At 45.2% G+C, this 15,283-nt stretch overlaps 1 protein-coding gene across 1 annotated transcript; it reads left to right on the plus strand.

Moving 5' to 3' along the window:
• The first annotated feature begins 7,604 nt into the window (after positions 1-7,604).
• LOC124021043 (zinc finger protein 2 homolog) lies at positions 7,605-13,419 on the plus strand. Its single transcript, XM_046336355.1, has 2 exons — positions 7,605-8,144; positions 10,060-13,419. Exons 1-2 carry the CDS (start codon positions 7,814-7,816, stop codon positions 11,202-11,204), a joined length of 1,476 nt encoding a protein of 491 aa, XP_046192311.1. The 5' UTR covers positions 7,605-7,813; the 3' UTR covers positions 11,205-13,419.
• The last annotated feature ends 1,864 nt before the right edge of the window (positions 13,420-15,283 follow it).

Below are 15,283 nucleotides of genomic sequence, written 5' to 3' on the forward strand. Positions count from 1 at the left end.
CCTTACGACAGCTTCTCGCAAGTTGACCCCGCGGTTCATTGGTCCGTTCCATATTTCTCAGGTCGTTAATCCTGTCGCAGTACGACTTCTTCTTCCGCGACATCTTCGTCGCGTCCACCCAGTCTTCCATGTCTCCTGTGTCAAGCCTTTTCTTCGCGCCCCCGTTCGTCTCCCCCCCCTCCCGTCCTTGTCGAGGGCGCACCTATCTACAGGGTCCGGAAGATTATGGACATGCGTTCTCGGGGACGTGGTCACCAGTACTTAGTGGATTGGGAGGGGTACGGTCCTGAGGAGAGGAGTTGGGTTCCATCTCGGGACGTGCTGGACCGTTCGTTGATCGATAATTTCCTCCGTTGCCGCCAGGGTTCCTCCTCGAGTGCGCCAGGAGGCGCTCGGTGAGTGGGGGGGGGGGGTACTGTCATGTATTGTCATATATTGTCATGTCTTGTCCCTGTGCTTTCTCTTCTATTCGTTTCCCCCTGCTGGTCTTATTAGGTTTCTTTCCCTCTCTCTATCCCTCTCTCTCTCTATCGTTCCGTTCCTGCTCCCAGCTGTTCCTCATTCTCCTAACGACCTCGTTTACTCTTTCACACCTGTCCCCTATTTTGCCCTCTGATTAAGTCTCTATTTCTCTCTCTGTTTCTGCTTCTGTCCTTGTCGGATCCTTGTTTGCTGTGCTGTGTTCTTGTTCCGTTCTGTCGTGTTTTGCCTTCATCAGATGCTGCGTGTGAGCAGGTGTCTCTGTCAGCTACGGCCTGCGCCTACCCGAAGGGACCTGCAGTCTGTGGCCGCTTATCCTGTTATTCCCCTCTACAAACTAGAGGATTTCTGTTATCCCCGTTTGGACATTTCCTGTTAAGGATTCAGGATTTGTTATTTTCTGTTTGGACTTGAATAAACTCAGTTTCTGTTAAGTCGCTTTTGGGTCCTCACTCACCTGCATAACACCACCATAGATCTACATAAACCTAAAAAAATATTTAACTAGACAATACAAAACTAACATACCCACCGTAGTCACACCCTGACCTGACCAAAATAATAAAGTAAAACAAAGATAACTAAGGTTGGGTGTGACACATGGTGTTCTCGCGCCACTTCTGGACAAGACGATTGGCACAGTTTATATCAAATTGTTGTTCCGGTTGCGCTTCGACAAGAAATACTGAGGTTGGCTCACTTTGGTAGTATGGCAGGTCATCTTGGGGTCAACAGATGTCTGAAACAGGATGTTGTGGCTCATTGTAAATCCTGTGGCGTTTGCCAGCGGACAGGTAAACCGAACCAAGCCAAACCAGTTGCACCTTTGCAGCCTCTTCCTGCTTTTGACAAACCTTTCAGCAGGGTTCTGGTGGACTGTGTTGGTCCTTTGTCCAAAGCCAAGAGTGGTATTTCAGTTAACTAGTGATAGACTATTTATAATGCAGACATGATATAGTAGTTCATATGCATCTAGTTGAGTGACATTTTTGGCTTGGATGTAAGAAACAACAACCACACTTTCATACATTTCAGCACAGCAGGCCAATTAGTTCTATGCTCAGGTGGGCGCTCCCTCAACATTATCAGGACAGAGAAACCAGACACGCGCCCCATCAACATTATCAGGACAGAGAACCAGACACGCGCCCCCTCAACATTACCAGGTTACCAGGACAGAGAAACCTGACACGCGCCCCCTCAACATTATCAGGACAGAGAAACCAGACACACGCTCCCTCAACATTATCAGGACAGAGAAACCAAACACGCGCTCCCTCAACATTATCAGGACAGAGAAACCTGACACGCGCCCCCTCAACATTATCAGGACAGAGAAACCAGACATGCTCATTGCTCACATGGAGAACTCCAAACAAAAAGACAATGAAAAAAATGGACGAATCTTGTAAATGATGGTTCTGAAATAAACCAAAACTGGTTTCTCACAAGTGGAGCAGGTTTTGAACAGACAACGTTTCCACTCCGAGAATGACAACGGTAAATGACTGTAATTAATACATGCATTAACAGAAATGACAGTACATTTACTACTGGTAACATTTGTAATGGGGAATTGATCAAATAAACTCAATCAATTCACACATTGAAACAATGAAGGAGCAAGAATTGGTGGAAGCCAGCACCACCAGCACAACCCTTCCCTTCTTCTTGTCTCAACATTTTAAATTATACTCAAATTATACTTCACACATATTTGAGATGCTTTTCACTGACTGCCGCAACTCAATAATCAGCGAAGCATATTGCCACACGCACTGCCCAAATAGGCATAAGCCTACAAGCTTCATTATGGGGTAGTGTGGTGTCAATATACAATTTTGGAAGTCTTTAACTGTAGCAAAGTCTGTGGCCTGTGATGTTGGGACAAATCATAGTCCCTTATTATACAAGAGACAAAATTCACAAATTCTACAGCACAACTGCATAGTCATGTCTTAAGTGTACAACTAACAATGACTCAATAATCCTTCTGGGAATGTTATGACATCATAAAGTTATGGGAGGAGTTAGAATGTTGGCTGTCAGAAGTACAGTTATACAATGTAAAATGACTTTTAATCCGTCTGTCTGTATATTTCAAGATATGGCATATGAGGATGCAATGAGTTACCCAAAGGTTGGATGATACTTTTCTAATCAGTCACCTTAAATATTATAGTTAAAACCTGGAAATCAGCCAATCCTCTGTTGTTAATTCAATAGAATGGTAAAATGCTTTATTATCTAAAAGTTGAAAGTGAGTGGGCGACGGAGAGAAATAAAATGGTGCTGATGCAGGCGCTTGAGATGGAGGTGTGTTCTAGTGGGTCTGTGCAGGTGTGATGTAGTTAATGGAGATGGGGCTGTGTTCTAGTGGGTCTGTGCAGGTGTGATGTAGTTAATGGAGATGGGGCTGTGTTCTAGTGGGTCTATGCAGGTGTGATGTAGTTCATGGAGATAGAGGTGTGTTTAATGTTTGCAAGCTTCCGGGTTGGAGTGAGCGGTCGCATTCCCACTTCGGTCCGCACGTAGTCTACACTGCCATCTGCCCAGCAGCTAGCCAGCTAGCAAACGTCCACTGTCTACCGAATAGCAGCACTGTAGAAACTATTACACTCAACTGAACGACTTGATTAGTGTAGTGTTAGCTAGCTACATAGTTGTCTTTGCTGTCTTCGTATCCAAGATAATTGTGTAGTTTAGAGTGTGTAGTCTTAGAGTGATTATCTTAATTTACAGAGGTTAGCTAGCCAGCTATTTGTCGTCCTTAACGTAGGAGACACTGCTAGCTAGCCAACAGCTAGCCAACGTCTACCGAATAGAACTCAACAACCCGGTCGCATTCCGCTTCGCTCCACAGGTAGTATCACATTTTCATTTCATTTCATTACAGTACAACGGTTGATTTGTTTGATCGTAGCTAGCTACATAGCTAGCTACATAGCCGTCTTTGTATCAAAGATAATTGTGTAGTCTAGAGCGATTTTCTAGGTTAGCTAGCCAGCTATTGTCGTTCTTTTAACGCAAAGTAACGTAATCAACACTGCTAGCTAGCCAGCTAGCCCCCGAATAGCAGCACTGTAGAAACTATTACACTCAACGGAATGACCTGATTAGTGTAGTGTCAACAACGCAGCCACTGCCAGCTAGCCTACAAAGTCAACAACACAGCCACTGCCAGCTAGCCTACTTCAGCAGTACTGTATCATTTTAATCATTTTAGTCAATAAGATTCTTGCTACGTAAGCTTAACTTTCTGAACATTCGAGACGTGTAGTCCACTTGTCATTCTAATCTCCTTTGCATTAGCGTAGCCTCTTCTGTAGCCTGTCAACTATGTGTCTGTCTATCCCTGTTCTCTCCTCTCTGCACAGACCATACAAACGCTCCACACCGCGTGGCCGCGGCCACCCTAATCTGGTGGTCCCAGCGCGCACGACCCACGTGGAGTTCCAGGTCTCCGGTAGCCTCTGGAACTGCCGATCTGCGGCCAACAAGGCAGAGTTCATCTCAGCATATGCCTCCCTCCAGTCCCTCGATTTCTTGGCACTGACGGAAACATGGATCACCACAGATAACACTGCTACTCCGACTGCTCTCTCTTCGTCCGCCCACATGTTCTCGCACACCCCGAGAGCTTCTGGTCAGTGGGGTGGTGGCACCGGGATCCTCATCTCTCCCAAGTGGTCATTATCTCTTTCTCCCCTTACCCATCTGTCTATCGCCTCCTTTGAATTCCATGCTGTCACAGTTACCAGCCCTTTCAAGCTTAACATCGTTATCATTTATCGCCCTCCAGGTTCCCTCGGAGTGTTCATCAATGAGCTTGATGCCTTGATAAGCTCCTTTCCTGAGGACGGCTCACCTCTCACAGTTCTGGGCGACTTTAACCTCCCCACGTCTACCTTTGACTCATTCCTCTCTGCCTCCTTCTTTCCACTCCTCTCCTCTTTTGACCTCACCCTCTCACCTTCCCCCCCTACTCACAAGGCAGGCAATACGCTCGATCTCATCTTTACTAGATGCTGTTCTTCCACTCACCTCATTGCAACTCCCCTCCAAGTCTCCGAACACTACCTTGTATCCTTTTCCCTCTCGCTCTCATCCAACACTTCCCACACTGCCCCTACTCGGATGGTATCGCGCTGTCCCAACCTCCGCTCTCTCTCCCCCGCTACTCTCTCCTCTTCCATCCTATCATCTCTTCCCTCTGCTCAAACCTTCTCCAACCTATCTCCTGATTCTGCCTCCTCAACCCTCCTCTCCTCCCTTTCTGCATCCTTTGACTCTCTATGTCCCCTATCCTCCAGGCCGGCTCGGTCCTCCCCTCCCGCTCCGTGGCTCGACGACTCATTGCGAGCTCACAGAACAGGGCTCCGGGCAGCCGAGCGGAAATGGAGGAAAACTCGCCTCCCTGCGGACCTGGCATCCTTTCACTCCCTCCTCTCTACATTTTCCTCTTCTGTCTCTGCTGCTAAAGCCACTTTCTACCACTCTAAATTCCAAGCATCTGCCTCTAACCCTAGGAAGCTCTTTGCCACCTTCTCCTCCCTCCTGAATCCTCCCCCCCCCCTCCTCCCTCTCTGCAGATGACTTCGTCAACCATTTTGAAAAGAAGGTCGACGACATCCGATCCTCGTTTGCTAAGTCAAACGACACCGCTGGTTCTGCTCACACTGCCCTACCCTGTGCTCTGACCTCTTTCTCCCTCTCTCTCCAGATGAAATCTTGCGTCTTGTGACGGCCGGCCGCCCAACAACCTGCCCGCTTGACCCTATCCCCTCCTCTCTTCTCCAGACCATTTCCGGAGACCTTCTCCCTTACCTCACCTCGCTCATCAACTCATCCCTGACCGCTGGCTACGTCCCTTCCGTCTTCAAGAGAGCGAGAGTTGCACCCCTTCTGAAAAAACCTACACTCGATCCCTCCGATGTCAACAACTACAGACCAGTATCCCTTCTTTCTTTTCTCTCCAAAACTCTTGAACGTGCCGTCCTTGGCCAGCTCTCCCGCTATCTCTCTCAGAATGACCTTCTTGATCCAGCCCGTCTGGTGTTCAACCTTCCCAAGTTCTCTCACGTCACCCCGCTCCTCCGCTCTCTCCACTGGCTTCCAGTTGAAGCTCGCATCCGCTACAAGACCATGGTGCTTGCCTACGGAGCTGTGAGGGGAACGGCACCTCAGTACCTCCAGGCTCTGATCAGGCCCTACACCCAAACAAGGGCACTGCGTTCATCCACCTCTGGCCTGCTCGCCTCCCTACCACTGAGGAAGTACAGTTCCCGCTCAGCCCAGTCAAAACTGTTCGCTGCTCTGGCCCCCCAATGGTGGAACAAACTCCCTCACGACGCCAGGACAGCGGAGTCAATCACCACCTTCCGGAGACACCTGAAACCCCACCTCTTTAAGGAATACCTAGGATAGGATAAAGTAATCCTTCTCACCCCCCTTAATAGATTTAGATGCACTATTGTAAAGTGGCTGTTCCACTGGATGTCATAAGGTGAATGCACCAATTTGTAAGTCGCTCTGGATAAGAGCGTCTGCTAAATGACTTAAATGTAAATGTAAATGTTATGGAACGGTCTGCCTACCCATGTCAGAGACGCAAATGTAAATGTTAAGCTAGATATCGACCTAGTGTGACCTTCCTGGTCCCTCAAGTCCGTGAGTCAACACAGGAAGGTGCAATGGATGGATAGTTAATTTATTTCCAAAGCTGCAATGATGGGACACATACAGTATGGATGAATGATCAGTAGTGACAGGATATAAATAGCACTCCCACGACAATTCTTCATAAATCTGCCCTATAATACTGACAAAAAAAACAGTTGAAATGTCTATCAACGTTATTGTTATCATATAGTGGATTTAACGATTTATACTCATTCATAATTTACTATAATAAAAATAAATACATTATTTCCATGTGTCTCATATTCACTACATCAAAATAAACTGTCATCCATTATAGTATCAAAAATTATCAAATTAACCTGAAAGATTACTCAATGTCCCCCTCTGGTGGCGAAGAAGTATAATATACATAAACTAACAAAACCGGGCAAATAAACTGGCTGGTGATCAAAACCTATACTTCATACATTTTTAATAAATTACCTGCATTGATGAGACACACAGTGTGGATGAACGATCAGTAGTCGACAGGGTAAAAATGGCACTCCTAAAGAAGATGCATTTTCCAGTTTGCTACCAACTTGAAAGAGGAAACTTTAGCATAAAACCCACATAGAAATCTGAGATTCGGCAAGAAACATATCAAGATAGGTTTATTTGACGCCAAACCAACAACAGTAGTTACTCAAACATAAATTGCTAATGTAGGATTTAAAAGTTGGATTTTATGATGTAATATCAACGTTATACATTTCGATCCCAGGACCACGCAATTTTCAAATTCTCCAAAAATCTGCAGTGCAGGTGAATCCCATACCTTTATCACTGAGTGTAATGTAAACACACGAGAAGCGCAGCAGTGTAAGGTACGGCATCTCAGTGCTAGAGGCGTCACTACAGCCCCTTGTTCAAAACCAGGCTGTATCATAACAAGCCGTGATTTGGAGTCGCATAGGGCTGCACATAATTGGCCCAGCATCGTCTCTGGGTTAGGGTTTGGCAGGGGCAGGCCGTCAATGTAAATAATAAATTGTTCTTAATTAACTGACTTGCCTGGTTAAATATATTTTTAAAATGTAACTTCATAACACCGTTACACTGGCATACAAACGCAGAAGCAGAGTTGATCATCCATATGACGTGAAGAAATACAGCATTGTGGGTAGTTTAGAAAGAGTTCGCAAAATAAATTAATACATATGTAATAACCCCAAAACATAATTGTTTGTACTTATAGCTAATCACATCGTGTCTACAGCTAGCTTACTAAGTCTTTAACCACACTGTATTGTTACACTGGTGAGTAAAAACTCATGCTTCCTACACTTTAACTTGTTATCTGAAGATAAAATATACATTTTACTCAACTGCGTTACCCACTCCAGTCAGCAGATGGCGGTCTGCAATTTAAGGCGATGCTGTAGTGTGACGTATAATCTAGTGGACGGGACGCTTCTTTCAACAGCTTTAAGAAGCAATAATATGTTAGTGTGACACCTCGGTAGCTTGCTAGACAAAAAAGCTGAACCAATAAAGCTCTTTAAAAGCTTTCGTGTTTATTAGCTGCTGTGTTTTAAACCCACGTTTGTCGTTTAGTTAGTTATCCGATTTTATTTCATATTTACGGTATTGTTATTAGTCAGTGAGCGGTCTGGTTAAGTTAGCATTAGCCTAGCTAACATCTCCGACCATGCGGTCACTAAGCCACTATCCTGCTAAAGAAGAGGGAGATATCACAGTAAAACAAGAAGTAGAGGGTCAGGCCGTTCCTGTGAAAGAAGAGGAAGACGCGTTCAGAGTGAAAGAGGAGGAGGATGTTACAGTAAAAGAAGAGGATTATGCAGTTTATGGCGTGAAAGAGGAGGAGGAGATGACTCTTACATCGAAAAAGGAGGAGGAAGAAGATGGTGAAACTGGATATCTGGGCCCTGTTTCTCAAACGCATCTTGAGGCATCCAATGGTTCTAACGATGAATTTAGCCATAAGATGGTTTTGAGAAACCGTTCCCTGATTAACACTAGTAAGTACTGTCTTAAAAACAAGAGGCACAAACTCTGCAGTTGAGCTGATTGGTGTTAAAGCGGAAATCTGCAATTGCTACATCCATATTGTGACTTTTAAATTATTTATTTATAGCCATTGATTCTTGAATATAACACATGCTTTATGAGCTTAGTTCAACTGTTGTACCCCATCAGATCCCTACATTTTTTTACTATAACGTTTAGAAACAATGTACATCACCACTGTATAGCCTCAACATGGTTAAAACGTGGTTAAAACTATAATGTTGATATCATGGATGGTCAGTCCTTGCATCCATAGGTCTGTCTGTCTGTAGTTACATTTCTCCAACCCCATAATAATAATAATAATAATAATTTTTTATTCATTTAAATGTAACCTTTATTTAACTAGGCAAGTCAGTTAAGAACAAATTCTTATTTACAATGCCTGCCTACCCTGGATGACTCTGGGCCAATTGTGCGCCGCCCTATTGGACTCCCAATCACAGCCTTTCGTGATACAGCCTGGATTTGAACCAGTGTGTCTGTAGTGAAACCTCAAGCACTGAGATGCCGTGTCTGCTGTGCCACTCGGGAGCCCCAGAATCATGTTCCAGTGCTGTCCCCAACTAGAATACATCTTGGTCAACCAAGATGTATTTGGTTGACCACTGCAACATGTTTGCTCTTGTCAGCTGGCCCTCACTACAAACTCGTTGCCAAACCCACTGGCTCCAGGTCATCTTTAAGTCTTTGTTAGGTAAAGTTCCCTCCTTATCTCAGCTCGCTGGTCAGCATAGCAACACCTCCTCTGACCACCTTTCCTTCCAGTTCTCTGCTGCCAATGACTGGAAGGAATTGCAAAATTAGCTGAAGTTGGAGACATATCTCCCTCACTAACTTTAAGCATCAGCTATCTGAGCAGCTTATCGATTGCTGCAGCTGTACACAGCCCATCTGTAAATAGCCCATCCTACTGCCTACCTCATCCCCATGTTTTTATTTACTTTTGTTGCTCTTTTGCACACCAGTATTTCTACTTGCACATCTATCACTCCAGTGTTAATTTGCTAAATTGTAATTACTTCGCTACTAAGGACTATTTATTGTAGTGCCTCCTTACTCCATTTGCACACACTGTATATAGATTTTTCTATTGTGTTATTGACTGTACGTTTGTTTATCCCACGTGTAACTCTGTGTTGTTGTTTTTGTCGCACTGCTTTGCTTTATCTTGGCCAGGTCTTAGTTGTAAATGAGAACTTGTTCTCAACTGGCCTACCTGGTTAAATAACGGTGAAATACAAAAAGTGTTAACTTTATTGACAACACCCAAATGTATACAGTCATTAAAGCTGTTCTTCAATAGTTACACATAATTCTTATTACTGTAGCAAACATTATATTAAACAGGACATTCAAACGAGCCTTACAATTATAATCAAAAGTAGTGTGAAATGTACTGATAAGCAACCTGGAAATGGATGTTACTCCCCTGAGTTTTCCCCCATTCACATTCAGAATACATTGTGAAAAACTACAATCTTTGCTCGCCATTTTTGCTCCAGGCAGATATAGTACATCCATAACTATCGGTTTCCTCATTAGCAGGGAGGAGTTTCTGCAATCAAATTGCCCTCGTGCCGCAATTTTGGCAAACACATAAAGGGGCCTATATTGGAGGCCAAAAGTCATCTTGCACACTGCTTAGAGTTTCAACAACACAAATAACTCTAGTCTACAATCATCCATGTTACTACCTATGTGAAAACAAGACAAAATATGACTGTTCTTGCTCATTTTAAGACAATTCATTACAGACGCCAACAGCAAAGCCATGATATTGTACAACAATTGACATCACCTTTTACTGTGGATTACTGCTGTTGTGGGCCTTTAATCATCTGTCTGACTTTGTTGTTCACACAGGAGAGATACGGGAATATCGTGGATCCTCTGGGGAGCCTCAACAACTTAATGATGCTGAGGCAGAGAAGAGTCTCTCCAGATCAGAACACCTCAATAAACACCTGCAGAGATCCACGGGGAAGAGAACTCACTGCTTCTCTGACTGTGGGAAGAGATTCACCTCATTAGGCATTAACATTCATCAGAGAGTCCACACAGGAGAGAAACCTTATAGCTGTGGTCAATGTGGGAAGAGGTTTACTCAGTCAACCGGCCTGATATCACACCAGAGAATACACACCAGAGATAAACCTTATAGCTGTGTTCAATGTGGCCATCTGACATCACACAAGATAACACACACAGGAGAGAAATCATATAGCTGTAATCAGTGTGGGAAGAGTTTTACTGAGTCTGGGGCTCTGACTAAACACCAGAGAACACACACAGGAGATACACTTCATAGGTGTGATCAATGTGGGAAGAGTTTTGCTACATCTGGTTGTTTGACTTTACACCAGAGAATACACACAGGAGAGAAACCTTATGCCTGTGATCAATGTGGGAAGAGTTTTACTCAGTCAACCAACCTGATATCACACCAGAGAACACACACAGGAGAGAAATCTTATGCCTGTGATCAATGTGGGAAGAGTTTTACTCAGTCAACCAACCTGATATCACACCAGAGAATGCACACCGGAGAGAAACCTTATAGCTGTGGTCAATGTGGAAAGAGTTTTACTACATCTAGCTATCTGACTCTACACCAGAGAATACACACAGGAGAGAAACCTTATAGCTGTGGTCAATGTGGAAAGAGTTTTACTACATCTAGCTATCTGACTCTACACCAGAGAATACACACAGGAGAGAAACCTTATAGCTGTGTTCAATGTGGGAAGAATTTTGGTCGATCTGGCCATCTGACATCACACCAGAGAACACACACAGGAGAGAAACCATATAGCTGTGATCAGTGTGGGAAGAGTTTTACTGAGTCTGGGGGTCTGACTAAACACCAGAGAACACACACAGGAAATAAACCTTATAGCTGTGATGAATGTGGAAAGAGTTTTACTACATCGACCCATCTTATTACACACCAGAGAACACACACAGGAGAGAAATCTCATTGCTGTGATCAATGTGACAAGAGATACTGATAAAAGACATCTGATCAAACATCAGAAAAAACATACATGAGGGAGTTGTTTCATGATATCAATAAAATATCCCACTTAGTAAAATGTAATTGAAAAGAGGTTGAAAGTCTGAAGTCCAATATACATTCGGTTGAAAGTGAAAGTTGAGAAGATGTTTTTCTGGTCATTTAACTTAATTTCAATGTACTTGCAGCCTATACACATGGACTCAGTATAATATATTAGTATATAATCAATATTAATAACAATCTTACCATCACTCCAGTATTTCTTGACGACATTCAAGTGCTAATTGTCTTTATTCCACTACTGAAGAAGCATGACTCAAATCACCTACTCATATTTCAAATATTCAGTCTGACAAAATATACATGTTTTATTATTCCATTCCTCACCACTAAGTGAATTATTCCCAATATATATTAACAAAGGAGTGTACATTTGGTTTTGATAATTCATATTTACAATTCATGTAACATTTAGTAATCATCATTATTTATGCAACCAACTGACACTTTTTGGCTGCAATTATATTGACATACTTGCCCTGCCTTTTAAAATATCAGAGTTAATTCTCAGATGTGCCAACCCAAATGTACTATAGCATATAGCATGCCATTGGGGACTGGGCCCTGATCCAATAACATGCCTATCTAGTGAACCCTGAAAAGAGAGAGAAGCTCTGCAGTGAGGTGGAAAGTAACTAAGGATATTGCAGGAGTTTCCTCTTGAAATCAGACATGTCTGTGGTAAGGACAACTTGGTTGCTGATTGTCTCAAGGGTGGGAAGTCAAAAATAATTGTGTTTTTCATTTAACCAGTACCATGGATCACAATTTATTTTGACATGTTTTTCGGCGTTGGAGATGGGTTTTATCTCTTATTCTTTTCTGTATTTTGTTGAAACTGAACTGTTGGCGAGGGGCTCGTAAAGTAAGCATTTGTCTACACCTGTTGTATTCAGCACATGTGATTTGAGTTTATTTTGGGTTCCTTCCAAGGGGACGATAGTTCTAGAAGCTAGTGAATTTTAGGATTCTATTCAACGAAAAAGGAGAAAAGATACGAATGTATATTATTATTTAGAAATACGTGTTTTTTTCTTGTTTTTAATTGTTGACAGCCAGTAGACACCATGTTTATATTGATGAAAGTAAAGCATTGTAGTTGATTATAATGTGAAATGGAAGTTGTTTTCTTGTCAATTGTTCAACTGAAATGTGTCAAAGGCACACCGATTGGTGTCACCCCGTTAGTCAGTTTGTGTTACATCTGTGCTGGCTTGTCCATCTCGTTAGTGGGAAGGTGTTTCACCTGAGCTGGTCCAGGTTCTATTTAAGAGTATCTGGCCCAGTGCTCCAGTTGTCTTGATAGATGTGGAGAGTCAACACCTTTAGTTGCTCCACCGTTTTTGATTTGCTTCCTGTTTATAAGTTTGAGGTGGTGGGACGGGTGCGCCATCGTCCGTGAGGAGATGGCGCAAAGTACATCTGGACCGTCGGATACGGGGATTGGACTGGTCAACACGGTGCACTTTTCTTGGCGGGGAAAAGAGATGAAGCCTTGGGGGAGAGAAACCTTCAGGAGGAACATCCTAATGGGGCACCTAAAATTGAAGGTTAAAGATGTTCTATGCCTTCAGGGGAACCCAATGGAGAAGGGGTTTGATGTAACCCTATATTTGGAAGAAAAACACAATGAGATTATGAAGACGGTAACGGAAGGGAAAGAAGAAGGTCCCCTGTGTCATTACACGGTGACCAGCCTGGCAAGAAACAACTTCAGAGTGGTCACCGTAACCATGTACAATCCGCACGTGAAGGACGAAGAAGTGAGGGCCTTTCTGGGGAGGTACATGGACGATGTCTCCTCAGCGAGGTACCTCAGGGACTCCCCTGGGTTTCTGGAATGGGAAGAGAGGTTTCCAGGCGTTACTCAGGGAGTCCCCGAAGAGTGTGGATGGCTACCTCTATCCTCCGGCAATGTTCTCCCTGGGGGCTGACAGGGGAACCCTATACTATGCACGTCAGCCTCCGTTCTGCAGGCGTTGTATGGCCTACGGCCATGACCTGGCCTTGTGCAGTAACAAGAAATGTTGGTTTTGTGGGTCAGAAGAGCATGAGGCCAGGGAGTGTGACGAGCCCAAGGCTTGCCACGGGTGTGGCTCCAGAGAACACCTGTGGCGTGATTGCCCGGCTCGTCACAGGTCATACGCGTCTGCAGCTGGGGGGGGAGGGGGGGATGGGGGGAGGAAAGAAAGGATGCGTGCGGATTGTACGGATGGCACAGGGGAAAAGAGGGCAAGAGAAGAGGATGGAAAGAAGGAAGAAATGAGAAGAAAGAGGCGGGAAGAAGGAAAGAGTGGAAAAGAAGAGGAGAAGGAAAAGAAGGCAGAAGAACGTAAAGGAGTGGTGAAGGGGACAGTGGTGCGAGAAGGAGTGGAAGAGGGAACGGGGACAGTGACTGAGAAGGAGGGAGGAGTGTAGGTGGGAGGGGAGGTGGGGGGACAGCCTGCCAGGCTTCCTCAAGGTCGAGGTTGAAGTTGCCCGAGATGACGCAGTACGCCGACGACACTTCCTTGCTGTTGTGCAAGGACTCGTGCCTGACAAGGTCCCTTCCCATCTTTGGGGATTTCACCCGAGCGTCGGGAGCAGTTCTGAACCATGCAAAGTCTTCCGTCAAGTTTTTCGGAAGATGGCGCGGTAGAACGGATGTGCCTGGGGGGTTATCTCTCTGTGAAGGGGCCCTGAGGATTCTCGGGGTTCATTTTGAGACCTCCGGCTCAGCGACGCTAAACTGGAACATGCGTATCGCAGTGGTACAGAGGAAGCTAGCAATGTGGAAGGCTAGGTATTTGTCTTTTATGGGCAAAGTCCTGGTCCTAAAGGTGGATGTGTTGCCGTCTCTTTTGTATTTGGCGTACATCTACCCATTGCCGGCTTGTCTGAGGAGGCCTCTAGTGAGGCTTGTGTTTCAGTTTATGTGGAGTGGCAGGTGCGAGTGAGTCGCCAGGGCACGCATGATCTGTCCCATCGGGGAGGGAGGTAGGGGGGTACCACATTTCCCCCTCAAGCTGGACTCAATTTTTGTTTCTTTCTTGTTAGCGGAGCTTACTCAGCCAGTGATACACCCGTCCGGTTACCTCCTGTGGGTGTTCTTCTCGTATCAGGCGAGAAGCGTAATGGTGTGGTCTAACGCGGGTCCTCGGGCGGAACAGCTGCCGTGGCACTTTGGTCATGCGGCCAAGTGGCTGCGTGCGCACCCCGAGGTTGAAGTTGCCCGAGTAGGTTTAGACCACAGGCACCTGTACGAGGAGGTCAGGCAGGCAGGGAGTCCTGCGCCCGTAGCGGGCATCTCGTCAGTGGTCTGGGAGGGAGTGCAGGCGCGGGGCCTGGACAACGGGCTCAAGGACCTGAATTGGTTGAGCCTTCATAAGCGTTTGCCGGTACTTTCCATCTTGTACCGGTATAGTTTGGTGCAATCCCCCACCTGTCCAAGATCCTCTTGTGGCAGGGAGGAGACTGTGCGCCATGCCTTCTGGGACTGTGCCTTTGCCGGACTAGTCTGGGCTAGGGCACGGGTGATGCTAGGTGTGGTTAGGAGTGATTTTGTTTTGACATGGGCTAGGCTAGAGAGAGGCGTAGGGAGAGCAAAGGGAACAGATAGGGACAGGTTTCTGCGCTGGCTTCTCATGAGTCTCTTTAAAAAGGGACTGGGAAGCCAGGAAGAATTTAGTCAAGACAGGGAGAGATTGGGGGGGTGGAAGGGATAGTGATAAGGGTGGAAGGTGATTTGAGGGGGAGGATGAAGAGGGAGGAGAGGAAGTGGGGGAAGCATGCGGCAGGCACGGGAGAGGTGGAAAGGGGGTTTAGGGCTGGGAGTGTTAGAGTGAGTTTGGTAAGGGGATAGATTAGGGAAGGGGAGATAGGGAAAGGGTTAGGTATTGGTTAGGTATGACTGGGAGGGACGATGCTCCCCTGAGGTTTGTTTTTGTTTGGTGTTTGGTGATTTGGTTTTGTAAATATAAGTAATTAAGAATGAATGAGAGATATGATTTTGCAAAGTGTGAATGGTATTGA

Source organism: Oncorhynchus gorbuscha, unplaced genomic scaffold (genome assembly GCF_021184085.1).
Source record: "Oncorhynchus gorbuscha isolate QuinsamMale2020 ecotype Even-year unplaced genomic scaffold, OgorEven_v1.0 Un_scaffold_1032, whole genome shotgun sequence".
In the NCBI taxonomy this organism is placed as follows: Eukaryota; Metazoa; Chordata; class Actinopteri; order Salmoniformes; family Salmonidae; genus Oncorhynchus; species Oncorhynchus gorbuscha.

Coding starts and splice junctions, on each gene's coding strand:
- LOC124021043 (XM_046336355.1), top strand. CDS start 7,814: ATGCGGTCACTAAGCCACTATCCTGCTAAAGAAGAGGGAGATATCACA. Junction 8,145..10,059: donor CCGTTCCCTGATTAACACTA/GTAAGTACTGTC, acceptor TTGTTCACACAG/GAGAGATACGGGAATATCGT.